The 13037-nt window shown below is 50.8% G+C and overlaps 1 protein-coding gene across 1 annotated transcript; it reads left to right on the top strand.

Annotated features, from left to right (window-relative positions):
- The first annotated feature begins 7248 nt into the window (after positions 1-7248).
- Positions 7249-12066, top strand: SYS1 (SYS1 golgi trafficking protein). The gene is made up of 3 exons (XM_090020419.1): positions 7249-7522; positions 7607-7674; positions 10425-12066. Exons 1-3 carry the CDS (start codon positions 7361-7363, stop codon positions 10663-10665), a joined length of 471 nt encoding a protein of 156 aa, XP_089876545.1. The 5' UTR covers positions 7249-7360; the 3' UTR covers positions 10666-12066.
- Positions 12067-13037: the final 971 nt, after the last annotated feature.

Genomic DNA, 13037 nt, shown 5'->3' with positions numbered 1-13037 from the left:
CAATCCCAAGTTGGAGAGTCATGGGGAAGTCAGGCTGGAAGGGGCCTGAAGAGGTCATTTAGTCCAGCCCCTCACCTGAGGCTGGATCATTCCTATCCAAACCATTTCATACAACCCATAATCTAAACCCTACGTCAGACTACCAGAAATCTGACACAACACAAACCTAACAGCCTAACCTGCCACAGGTAGCACAGGGGAATCACGGCAGCCAACGTCCTGCTTGTGAAATGTCAGTGTATGCTCAAGAGATCCTGGGTTGAGGGCCATGCCCCCGCTAGAGGAAGGCAAAAACTGCAACAGTCAATACCAATCTGGCCATAGGGTAAAATTCCTTCCTGATCCCAAATATGACAACCTGACATTTAAGTCAACCACATTTTCAAATTCAGTTTTTGGGAAAAATACCTTTTCTCTTGAATATAAATTGATAACTACCAATAAAGACCTTGACCTGATTCCACAGGAGAATTTTAGCAGCAAAGACCCCAAGGGTTAAATGGACACTACAAATCCTAAAATAAAAACTACACCAAAATATAATTCTGATTGGATTTTATTGCATTGCAAAAATAGGGCAAGTGCAAAAGTCAAGAAAGTTAGGGGCCCAATTACAGGCCAATCCCACATACAAGTTGAGTGTGATTTTTACGTTCTCTTGCAGGGAAACAAGGTAGATGTACTGGGATGATGTAACATTTAAAATATGTACTGGCTCTGTGTTGTTAATATCTGGGACAGGCAGCAGTTGAAACCTTGATGCTCTTATGAACTGCATGAAGTTGTTCTGCTTCTCTGCCGCTTGCTGCAGGATTTAGGTAGCTCTTGTTTTGTTGCAACAGGGCAGGTTTACACACTAAATTAGAAGATTAAAAGGAAGAGGCTGACTTGCGTAATTTAGACGCATCTAACGTGCCATAAATGGGTGTTACAGTAAAAGAAAAACGAAAATTATTTTATGAATTCAAAACTGCCCCTACTGTGTTTGCAAACAGGCTCATTACATCAGCTTTCTGATTGAGATCCAGAAAGTGAATCTGCTGGGTTTATTTCCTCTAAGTGGAGGCCAATACAAAATGAAACCCTGTGGTAAAAAGGGCATAGCACAAAACATCTGTTTGAATCATACGAAGGCATTAGCAGCATAAGGGAATTTATTGCTGCATTTAATTTGATGGGGTCCCTTTAAATAAATACCTCAACTCTTTTTCTGTAACCAAACTGATAAAATCTTTGGCTTCTATTCAGTCATAAACATAATGGAAAGCAAAACTTGCCTCTAATGTGTTTTCCAACCTTGAGTAAAACTTGCATAAATATTCCTGGGCACATGTTGATGATTTCCGTCCCCTTCCTCCCTCCCCGCCTCCCCCCCACCCAAAATAAAAAAATAGGTGGTAGTTTTTCTGCCTACTATTCCTAAAAGAAGCCGCATGGCTGGAAATGCAGCCCTGAAAACCATAACACTGTACTCTGAATTTGTAACACAAAAAAGGCTGATTCATTTTGCCCTTCAAATGTCCCCTTTCAAAATGTTTACATTTTACTCACTCTGGAACAATGCAGGAGAAATCTTAGGTACGTGACACTTACCCAGAGTGACAGGACAAATGGACCCAGAGAAAACAAAATTGAAAGTTACTCAGCTGAAATCCCATTACCACTGAGCATGATGAAAACTCACATCTCAAAGCTGTGAGGTGGGCTGAACGGTGAATTACGATGCGGATATACCTCTCCTTATCCAGATAAACATCCAGTTTGCAAAGGAATACAAGTCAGCCTGACTCAGTCACTAAGTAAGACATAGCTCATTAATGAAAATTAAACAACTCAAGTCTAAAGCCTGAAACAATGAATGCTCTTACAATTGTGAATCTAAGACAAAAACATATAGGAATAGAAAAAGGTCAAATTTGGGTCACCAATGAAACAGTCTCTTGGTTTTCTTCAGCAGGCCATGGATAAGGCCTGCAAAGACTTAATTTCTAGCCAACTCCAGCTCATCATAATTACTACTGGGCTGGCCAAGAAATGACGACTTCCAGCCAAGTCATGCTCAGCACAGTTCCTAGGGCCAGGTTTTAAAGAAAGATCAGGCCTGGATTTTCAAGTACCCAGAACTGCAGTTCAATTTTCAAAAGGCCTCAGCACTCACCTGGCTGTGCTCTTCTGAAAATCCCTCCACATACTTTGATGCCTGCCCAGAGGCGAAGGGGAAAAATATTATTTGGGAGGACTGAGCACGTGGCGGAAGGAGGGGGCGCTAATGGGGCTTAACCCCCCCAAATGCAGGGAAGTGGTAGGGCTGCAAGGCAGCCCAGCCACAGGCTTCCAGTGGCTTCAGCAGAAGGGAGAGGCGCAGGCAGTGGTGAGGGAGGCATGGGCTGGGACAGGCCCTGCACAGCCAGGGCAGGGTGCAGGACTAAGTCATAAGTGGCTTATCTGCAGGGGCAAGGCTCCAGCTGCTATGCACATCCTGGGAGGCACAGGAAGCATGTGCCCCTGGATCTGCGTGGGGCAGGGTGCCTCTGGGGGCTGGGGCTGAGGCAGTGCTGGGCTCTTGCCAGCAGGAGGGAGGGGGTTGGGCCATGCTGCGCTCAGGGTAGGTGGCAGCAGCGCTGAGTGGGGTACTATGGGGGGGCTGAAGCCACCCCAAAACTCATCTTAGCCTGCCAACCCCCCCCTCCCAGAGCTGCTGCCACCCAGCCCAAGCACAGCCTGGCCCAGCCCTGGCCCCAGCCTGCAGTGGCAGCCCACCCTGCCCCATGCAGATCCTGGGCAAATGCCCCCCATGCCCTCCCAGAGTGCATGCGGCAGCAGGAGCTGCCACCCTCTTGCTGCACCGGGTGCCCACCAGACAAGCTGGCGCAGCTTTGTCCCGCGCCCTGCCCCAGCTGTGCAGGGCCTGCCCCAGCCTCACTCCCACCCCTGCAGCTCCCCAACAGCCCTTTTCCCAACCCCAGTCCCTTCCCCCACAGACTTACCTGTTGGGGTGGTGTACGTGCATGCGTGCTCAGCCCCCCCAATAATTTTTTCTCCCTCCACCTATGGGGCTGAATACACCCCCCCCCCACCCCGCAGGTAAGTCTGTGGAGGGGGAAAGGGAAGGGAAATGGGGGGAGCAGATTGAGGCCCCCACAATGGAGGGAATGAGGCAGAGGCAGGGGTGAATGGGGCTCTGGGGTGGGTCATGGGACGGTCAGAGCCCAGGCAGTTTGTCCATGGGTGTAGAGGGGCTCTTGTCACTGCATGTAATTCACCCCCAGATTTGTGCACAGGGCAGAGGCGGGCTGCTGCTGCGGACTGGGACTCTGCGCCCTGTCGCTGCTGCTTTGGGAGCCATGTGACACCACGTGCCTGCTGCTGTCAGCGGCAGCCCGCCTCCACCCCAGACACAAATCAGGGGGCATGTACCCCCATACCTCCTCCAGGATGCGGACAGGAGCTGGAACCCCCTGCATGCCCCCGGATTTGCTGCCCAGACTCTGATCATCCCACAACCTGCCCTGCCTCCTTCACCCCTGCCCCTCCCCACACCCTCCCTCACTGTGGGGGCCTCAATCTGTACCCCCACACACACCTCTTCCCCATCAGACTTGCCTGCTCTGGTGGGCAGTGCTCCACATGCTGCTGGGCTGGGCTGCTATCCTGGCTGTGTGCAGGGTGCAGCTGTATGTCTGTGTCTGCACGTCCCCTGCTGCAGCTACCCGGAGCCCATGCACAGGCTGCCCTGTGGCCCTCTTTGCTGCCACCACTGCCCTGCATTTGGGGGACTAAGCCCCGTTAGCCCCAGCTTATGCCACCTATGTGCCTGCCTGACAGCAAAATTACCGCTGTCAGACTCCCAGCCAAGACCATCTTAGAGCAAGTCCTACTTGCTTGGCCAGGAACAAATAAATCCCAGCAGAGATGAGTTCAGCTACTCTGGCCTTTTGTTGTTGGTAAAAAATAGGTATCATTAGCAGACTGATACCTCATGGCTCTCAATAATGATCCATTACTAGAGAAACATACTCTTCCAGGGAGGTATTTCTTATGGAAAGAATTCCCTGCTAAATAGGAAATTCCTAGTCTCATGACAGAGAAATGGCTATGAGTCACAGGGGACCCTGTGTAATTTCCCCTGAGGCACGTTTGCAGGGCATCTGATATGTCCTGGGCACCCTGCCATCCCTTCTCACCATCTGCTGCTTTTCATGACACACAGGTGTAACCACAGAACTGCTGATTACACACATAAAGTTTTAATTAAAAAGAAAATAGGTTTCCAATCCAAAGAGTGAAAATAACTGTCTGCTTACAGACTGGGAGTATTTGTGGCTCTAGGAATCCTTTCCTCATTGCCTCAGTCTAGCTTCCCAAAAAGCTGACTCCATCTTTAGCTTGGTATAATATGGGTGCATCTACATGTTCATTAATGCACCTTTGTACATTAAGTTCAGTACCTCTGATATGAGGTACCAGATAAAGGCGCAGTAGCTGCACTAATGCCCAGTAACAAAGGTGACGGGTTTTTTGTGATGCTTAATGTGCAGTAGGCTAATTCTACTGCACCTTAGCTCATTAATAGTTTTTACCATGTCACACTAATGCGCAGTAGAACAATCCATGGCACATTCATGCATCTTGTATAGACACGCCCTGTATTAGTGATTTCTCCTCAAGTCCCTGCTTTTGAGTATCACATTAATCCCTTTTAGGGGGACTTGTCCTCTTGATCCTCCCCTAAAATACTGAGGGAAGTTAGGTGTGTAAATACCAGATGTTTTCCCAACAAATCCTGGTCATTTTCTCCTGAGGTATGTGAAGGGAACAGTCCAGGTGCCCTTGCTGAGATGATAGTGACAACTGAGTTACCAAGGGCAGGAAGAGGAAGCTGCCACAGAGGTGCAGACAACCTTCAAGAAAAAGGAAGGGCTAGATTAACAAATATAGGTAAAGACATTTGAATGCACAACACCCTTCTGTACCTGAGCCAGGAAATAAATTCAGCCCCTGTGAATGGCTGTACTGGGCAGCTGATTCCAGGAACCTTGCTTTTAATTATTTGAGCGCCACATCCTTTCCATATCCCTGTACAGTTCTGTTCTCTGAACACGGGGTGGGAGTGAGAGAGTCTGGAATTCTTCTGCCTCTGAGGTGACTGCCGATTATTACTGTAATCTATCCTTTCAATTATGGGCCAGCAACAGTGCCAGGAGTTGGCTCTCAGTTCTAGTGACACATGCTCTGTAACCTACAGTGTCAAATAGTCATTGTGATCATAAGATGAGTTAGAGCTCAAACCGCTAAGGGCTCAGGCTGGGATCCTAAAGTGGACAGGTGAAGTGGATGGTTATGTCACAGGCATTCTAATGTGTCCCTCACCAGAATAATCAGGCACTTCATTTTGTACTGGGTAGACAACTAACATAGGATCAGCAAAGGAAATGTTGGTCAGAGACTAAGATTGAAAGCAAGAAATGGAAGTTTAGGTCTACCAGATGCTTTGTAAATTGTCAAATAAGTGAATTCAGCAGAGCTGAGGAATGGAAACTAACCTCTGAAGTGTGAAAAGAGGAAGCCCTTTGGTCACAGCTGAGTCTCAGTGATGCGCAGGGAGTTGACCTAAACTGTAGGTCTTTCCTTGGACCAATGTGTTCCCCACCCCCGCATTTCTGTATTTAGCAAACTCTAGAAATGACATCAGCTCTCGGCTATCTGGAGTGCACCAGCCTGCAGTTTGCGAAGGCATCCACAGACAGCTTCCTCCTCCTGCTGCAATCCTTTCTAGGAGAAGAGGAAAGCAGCACGTTCCATATGAAGGAAACTAGCCAAAGGCTGAGCTTGCACAACCACTAGTGACGTCACCATGAATGAGGAAGGAACGGAAGACCAACGTGAGAAACTGCCAACCAGAGCAAATGGAAAAACCAGGCGTCACAGGAGATTCCATCAGGAAGAATTAAGTCATAATTTACTTTGCCAGAAATATTCCCTTCTCCATTGGCTTCCGACCTCGGAGCTGGGGCTCACCCTCCCACACACTGTACGAACCTCTCTTGCCCTTCTATATCCCATAAAGACCCAGGGCCCTCTTCTTTTGTCACTTTACACAGTCCAGGGAATCTTTCCTACAGACAACCTAACTCACCCCCATGCAGTTGTAAGCATCTCTCACTCTGATTAGCATAACCTGACACCATAAATCAAACTGGTGGGAAACCTTATGAGGCTTTAACATTGCCCTCTACTCAGTGGTTCTGCAGCTTCTGAAGGGAATTGGCTTACAGCTGAACTCCAGCCGATCAGGAAGAGAATAAAGCAAGAGAATGAAGGACTCCTGGGTAGCTACACGGTGAGACTAAAAGAGCAGAAGTTGTGACATGCCAGGAAAAAACCCACTTCCACAAACTCCCAAAGCCCCCAGATAAAAGGGTGAATTGTGGCACAAAGCAGCCAGGACTGCTGGATGTTAGCTAATGACCTGCTCTTGGTTTAGAGGAAATGGAGAAGTAGTGACAAGCCAAATAATTGTACTAGTTTGTTTGTTTTTTAACTGCACAGCACCAACAGCATTTTGGCAGCTTAACACACAAACAAACAAACCAAATCATCCCCTGCAGGAAGAGACTGGATCAAAACCACCCTGGCATGAAAACCCTGGACCAGTTTCCTCTCACCAGGCCGGAATTTCCCATCTGGAACAAGTCATGTCCTGGGGCCTCCCAAGGAAAACCCAGCCTTTCTCCATGGCACCTCACCCGTGGAGCCTGTCCTCCCAGGGATCGCTCCCAAAGCTGGCCCCACTTCCAGGCAGGGCCCTGCTGCGGCCCCTCTCCTCCTGCAGTGCTCGTCCCCTTTTCTTTCCTGATCCCCCTCCGCTCCCGTCCGACTCTCGGCTGAGCTCTTGGTTCTGCTGGGAGCGCGCCCAGCCCCCGGTGCCCAGCGACGGCCAACAGCTGGAGCGTGGGACTGACCAGAGCATCGGGGGGTGAGGGGGAGGGATCCAGCGCGGCCTCCTCTCAGCCGCCCCGTGTGCCCGGGCCCCCAACACAGCCCCGGCTGCCTTGTGCGGACAGGGCTCAACCCACGTGGGCGCCGGGACTCAGAGGCCGCACGCAGCCCCTGCAGCACCGCACGGGGCCGGTCAAAGCTCAGAGGGCGGGGGGAGGAGGGAGCGCACCGCCTCCCAGAGCCAGGAAGACACTGAAGAAAGAGCGCCGTGCCGGTGTGGGGAAGCCGCTCTAGGCCGAAGCGCCACCTCCGTAGCACTTCCGGTGGCGGTGACGACGCTCTAGGCGCCTGCCCTCGCTGGCTGCGGCGCCGCTCTGGGCTGTGGGCGCGCCTCGCTGGTCGGCGCTGTCAGCGCGGCGGGATGGCGGCGCAGTTCCGCAGCTACGTGTGGGACCCGGCACTCATCGTGGCGCAGATGGCGCTCATGCAGGCCGTCTACTATGGTGCGCTCGGCCTCTGGCTGGCGCTTGTCGACGCGCTGGTGCGCAGCGGCCCCTCGCTCGACCAGGTCTTCAGCTACGAGGTGAGCGGCGGGGGGCCCGGGCCGATGTGGGGGGGAGGGGGGCGCTGCCCGGGCCGGTCCCAGCCTCCTCCGTGTCGCCCGCAGGTCCTCGGCTTCTCCGCCACGCCCGGCCGCCTCGCAGTCATGGCCTTCGTGCTCAACGCGCTCACCTGGTAAGTGCCACCGCGCCGCACACACGTACCACACGCATGCAAACATGCCCCCGGCACCACGCGTCGACACACAGACACGCCCCACATGCGTGCCAGCCCCTGTCCACACGTTGCGCACAGCACGCACACACCGTCGCCCAGAGTGGGACCCGAGACCCCGCAGCGCCGATGGGCAGCGTCCCGGGTTGGAAGGACCCGTGGTGGCCTCAGTACCGGCCGCGGCGCAGCAGGGGGAGGTGTCCAGTGACGGTCAGTTGTTTTGCACCTGCAGTGTGCAAGAAAATCACCACCTAGGCTGGTGACACAGAGGCCTTCAGTAACTGTAGGGGCCTGTAGGCCAGGGGTGGGCAAAATACAGTCTGCGGGCTGGCTCTAGCCCACTGACTTATTGTACCCAGCCTGCAGGTAGGTGGGTGGCCACCAGCTCCTGGGACCTGACCTGCAGGTGGGCAGCTGCAGTTCCAGGGTGGGAAAGGATCAGGCCTGCTACAGCTCTGGAGAGAGTGAGGATCAGGGCATGCTATCAGGGAGACGACGGGGGTGTGCAGAAGCTCAGGGGAAGAGAAGAGAAAGAGAGCGGGCATGGGGATTGGGACATACTACAGATGGGCAAGAGAAGGGTACAGGGAGAGAGAAAAAAAAAATTGGGCTATGCTATATAGGTCTGAAGGAGGGAGAGGGGAGACAGATGTGGCCCTCCAGAAGACACCAAAATTCATGTGGCCCTTGAGAAGACACCAAAACTGATTAAGTGGCCCTTCAGCCAGAATAACTGCCCACTCCTGCTGTAGGCCATAGGCTGGAAAGCTGCTCTGAGCTCAGGACATAAGCATCACTGCAGGAACATGGTTGCTTCTGCAGGGGCTGGCTGCACCGTGCCATCCTGCCTGCATCAGGCTTGATCATGTCTGGCGGGGGGATGGCAAACACTGGTGAACACCCAGGTGCTGGCCTAGAGCAGGTGGGGTCCGCGCTGCACGGCAGTGGGACTGCATGCTGGGTTCAGCCCCTGAGGATGACTTTTATGCTACCTGCAAAAAACTAGAACTCTTGGTTCCAAAATGATACTTTTTATTAGACCAACTGGAAAATGGCAAGAAAATTGTCCTTTTCTACAAGCTTTCGGGAACAAAGTCCCTTCATCAGGCTCTGGGAAAAGTGTAGATGGTATAAGATGGTAAAAAGTCCCCATAGGTAGGAAATAAACTTCATTTTTGCACAGAGGGAGCTGAAGATGGAAGGCTGTCCCTCTGGGTCCACAAGAGTGTGACTCTCATGGTACCTGGAATATGACATCATCTTCAGTGAATGTTGCAGAGTTGCTAGGAAGCTTTTTGCCACCTGGAAGGACACGGTGCTAGTGCTTCTGCTGTGCATCTGCAGCATTAGCCTTGGGCTTTGACTGTCAGTTACAGCTGTCACAAACAGAGCCCACATTTACAATTTGTTCTTAGCCGTTGTACTGCACTCAGGGCTGTCTCTGTGGGGGGTGAATCAGAGCAACTACCCCATGTCCCGTGCTTCGGAGGGCCCTGCAGAGCCAGGCGGAGCAGCTGCATCCAGCAGCTTGCTGCCCCCACCCCCCCTACCCCACCGCTGCTGCCAATGGCTGCGGCAGCTTTTTCAGATCCAGGATGCACGGGATCGGGGGGGGGCAGAGCCTTGCACAAGCTGATTTTGCCCCGGGCCCCATGCCCTGCTTGGGTCAACTCTGACTGCACTGCAGGGACAGGGTTTTATAACATTGGAGCCACTGGTTTCTGGCTCTGAAGAGCTTCCTGGCTACTGGTATATATGATGCAACAAGTGAGAGTGACGCACAGTAGGCTGTTAAGGAGGAGGAAGCTGCATTGTGACACACACATTGTGTCCCCAAATGGATCTGATGTTCCCTCCAGCTGAGGCTACTAAAATCCTCTTCCCAGTCAAAGTGCCCTCCCTCCCAACACCCGGAGCAATCACTATCACCCTACCACTGTCTGCCCTCACTTCTGTTTCAGGCACCTCCTGTGAGAAATTCCACATCTCCCTGGCAGATTCATCCTCTTTCCTCAGTACAGGTTTCCCACTAAACCACCTGCCTCCTGCTCTCAGAGGTTTCCAGGGATCTAGGCCCTGCCCTTTTGCAAAGTTAATGGAGTTGGTATCAGCTCTAGGATGGAACTAGCCCACAGAGGAAGGGATCTTATCTAACATGATTCCAGAAGGGCTTGGTAACCTCAGCGGCTTTCTGATCCATGTGCTGTTTTAGGCAAAGGTCTGCCTATTAAAGTCACTGGAAGCCATGTCAGTGTAGGACTAGCAGGTCTGGTCTTTGTTGGAGGAAATTAAGGATTCCTTCCCACCAGTAACTGATGACGTGACCTATGCATTAGAAGGCCAAAGCACAGGCCAGGGAACCAGTAACTCCTGACTTAGAACTAAAACAGACTCTTCCTGAACTTTGGACGAGTTATTTAACTTTGCTTCCTGGGTTTCCCCATTTCAGCTGCAGATTAAACTGGCACTTGAGAGAGCTTGTGGAGATTTTCAGCACATAATTAAAATGCTATGAACTACTTGCACAATGCCACTGATGCAAAATGTAAGTCAGAATAGCCCTGACCTCAGAACAGACAGGAGCCCTTCCCAGTAGATAAACAGTCAGTGCAGATACTTCCAGGGAGCTGTTGCTGGATCCCCATCCTCCTCAGTTCCTATGTTTGAAGACAGTTTTTCTTTACTGACATCTGTTTCCTTTCTTTCTGCAGTGCTTTGGGCTTGCTGTATTTCATCCGGCGAGGAAAGCAGTGTCTGGATTTCACAGTCACAGTTCACTTTTTCCACCTTCTGGGCTGCTGGATTTACAATTCACACTTCCCCACAACTCTGACCTGGTGGCTAGTGCATATTGTGTGCACAGCACTCATGGCTGTGATCGGGGAGTACCTATGTATGAGAACAGAACTCAAAGAGATCCCCTTGAATTCAGCCCCCAAGTCCAATGTATAGGCTAGCTCTGGGCACGTGCTGCATCAGGTTCTTTTCCCACACCTCAGCACTGATGTGTCCTATGTCTGACAGTGTCATTGTAGAAGCAGAGCAAGTCTGTTGGGACTTTTTTTAAGATCTTGGTGGCTTCATCAGCATGAAAATCTTTGCAGACAGTGCACAAAAAAGACATTTATTTTATTAACACAAAGCATTTAACACAACGGTTAAGCTTAAGTGCATTAACTCTTTCCTCAAGTGACACGGACAACAATAAGTCAGACAACCCAATCTGAAGCATGAGAAGTAGCTGGAGTTGATACGTGTGCTTGGGCTCTGCTTGTTGGAGCTGGGATGACATGATCCAGTTTTCTGGCTCAGGTTTGCACAGTGACTGACGAGGATCTACTACTTCCATCTTCTAATGTGTTTTTTCTTCAGTTGGTTTTTGTTTAAAAGGAAGAAATTAAACTGAGATGGGAGAAAAGAAAATAGGTGGACTTATTTCAACCACCAGCTGAAAACCCAGGGAGCCTGGGCTCTTATGGCTTTGGTTGCTGTTCCCATAGTTTACATACAGTGGGCATAAAACCACACACTATGAGCTGAAAGAACCCTGAACAACAATGGTATTAAGTTGTCTTCAGCATGTTAAAATCCCTGTGGTGACTGGAACACTTCAAGGTACACAATGAGCATCTGTCATAGCAACCAAAACAGGTCTGGTTAAAAGGAACACCAAGGGATGTGTATCCCAAGCTTTCTGAAACTGCTGATGACAAACATTACACAAAACAAGTGATCAAGGAGCCACTGAGCATTCTCCCAGGAAAGCAACAGCTCCGCTCTCCCCTGGCACAGAGGGTGGGCCTTTACATTCTCCACTTTAGCTGGCAACAGTTTGGAGAGGTGTTCTACTGCATCACCCTGTTACCGTTTCCACTCCAGAGTGACCTGTGTCTTCCTGCCAGGCAGTAAGTCCCAGTACTTGATCCTGCTCAAAAGCTGCCTGCCACCAAAGGCTGTTGTCCCAAACTGATGGGGGCTTCTTGCTGAAGGATGTGATATTTGGTATTAGATGCAGGACAGTTAGTGGGCTCCTACCACAAGGATGAGATGGTGCTTTGGATTAGGCCGCTACATGGAGAACCTCGCTTCTCAACAAACCTAGATGCCAGCCTTCCCCATGAAAGAAGTGGGCCAAGTGGGCAAATACGTCTCTCTTGCAGGCTCCTCTAAGGAATGCTGAGTCTGTGATTCTAAACGAGGTCGAGCATTGGGTTTTTTTAAATGGTGAAATTCTTTCCTCCTGGGTGGCACCTGCTGCCAGTCACTCTCCTTTATACATGAATGTCTGTGAAAATTCCCACTTTGTATAAGTTATATTTGTTAAGTTAAAGTTTGGTTTGTAAAGACTTGGAATCAGTGGGATCATTTCATAGATTTCGTAGACATCAGGGCTGGAAGAGACCTCGGAAGATCAGAGTCCAGCCCCCCACCCAAAGGGCAGGAAGTCAGCTGGGGTCATAGGATCCCAGCAAGATAAGCATCCAATTTGCTCTTGAAGGTGTTCAATGTAGGTGCTTGAACCACATCTGATGGCAGGCTGTTCCAGACCTTGGGGGCTCGGACAGTAAAGAAATTCTTCCTTATGTCCAGCCTGAAACGGTCTTGCAGGAGTTTATGACCGTTCAACCTTGTCATCCCTTGGGGCGCTCTGGTGAACAAACATTCCCCCAGATCCTGGTGGTCGCCCCGATAAACTTACAGGTGGCCGTCAGATCTCCCGAGCCTGCGCTTTTCCAAGCTAAAGAGCCCCATGGCTCTCAGCCTGTCGTCGTAAGGTCTGTTTTCCTGACCTCTGACCATGTGCGTGGCTCTTCTCTGGACTCTCTCAAGCTTCTCCACATCATTTTTGAATTGCGGAGCCCAAAACTGGACGCAGTACTCCAGGTGTGGCCTCACCAAGGCCAAGTTCAAGGGGAGAATGACGTCCCGGGATTTGCTTGAGAAATTTAAGACACCCAATTTGATCACCCCCTCTGAAGCTGCTCTTGTGGCTTTTGGGAATGTCAGAGCTCAATTGCAGCTGCTGCTCTTGTTGCTTTCTTCCAGGGGAAGTTGTGCTAAACACTCCCAAAGGGTGCATCCCTGAGCAGAGAGGCTCAACAGGCAGGCACCTTCTCTTGGCACACATGCAATAACCTGGTGTTAGGCTTGCAGTCTTGGGTTTGCCATCTGCCTAGGGGAGTAGGGCCAGTGTGAGGTTTGATCCTGTCAGCAACTTTCTTGCCTGCTTCCTGGACAGGTTCTGTTTGTCTTCGTTTTTCTTTCCTCTCCCTGTAGTGGGTGCAGCAGCCATGTTTCCTCTGGGAATGGCTATGCAGTTTTAT

This window comes from Crocodylus siamensis, chromosome 10, assembly GCF_052110815.1.
Source record: "Crocodylus siamensis isolate JL-2025a chromosome 10, ASM5211081v1, whole genome shotgun sequence".
In the NCBI taxonomy this organism is placed as follows: domain Eukaryota; kingdom Metazoa; phylum Chordata; order Crocodylia; family Crocodylidae; genus Crocodylus; species Crocodylus siamensis.
The sequence above is the reverse complement of the archived record's forward strand: the minus strand, read 5'-3'. Positions and strand labels throughout refer to the sequence as shown.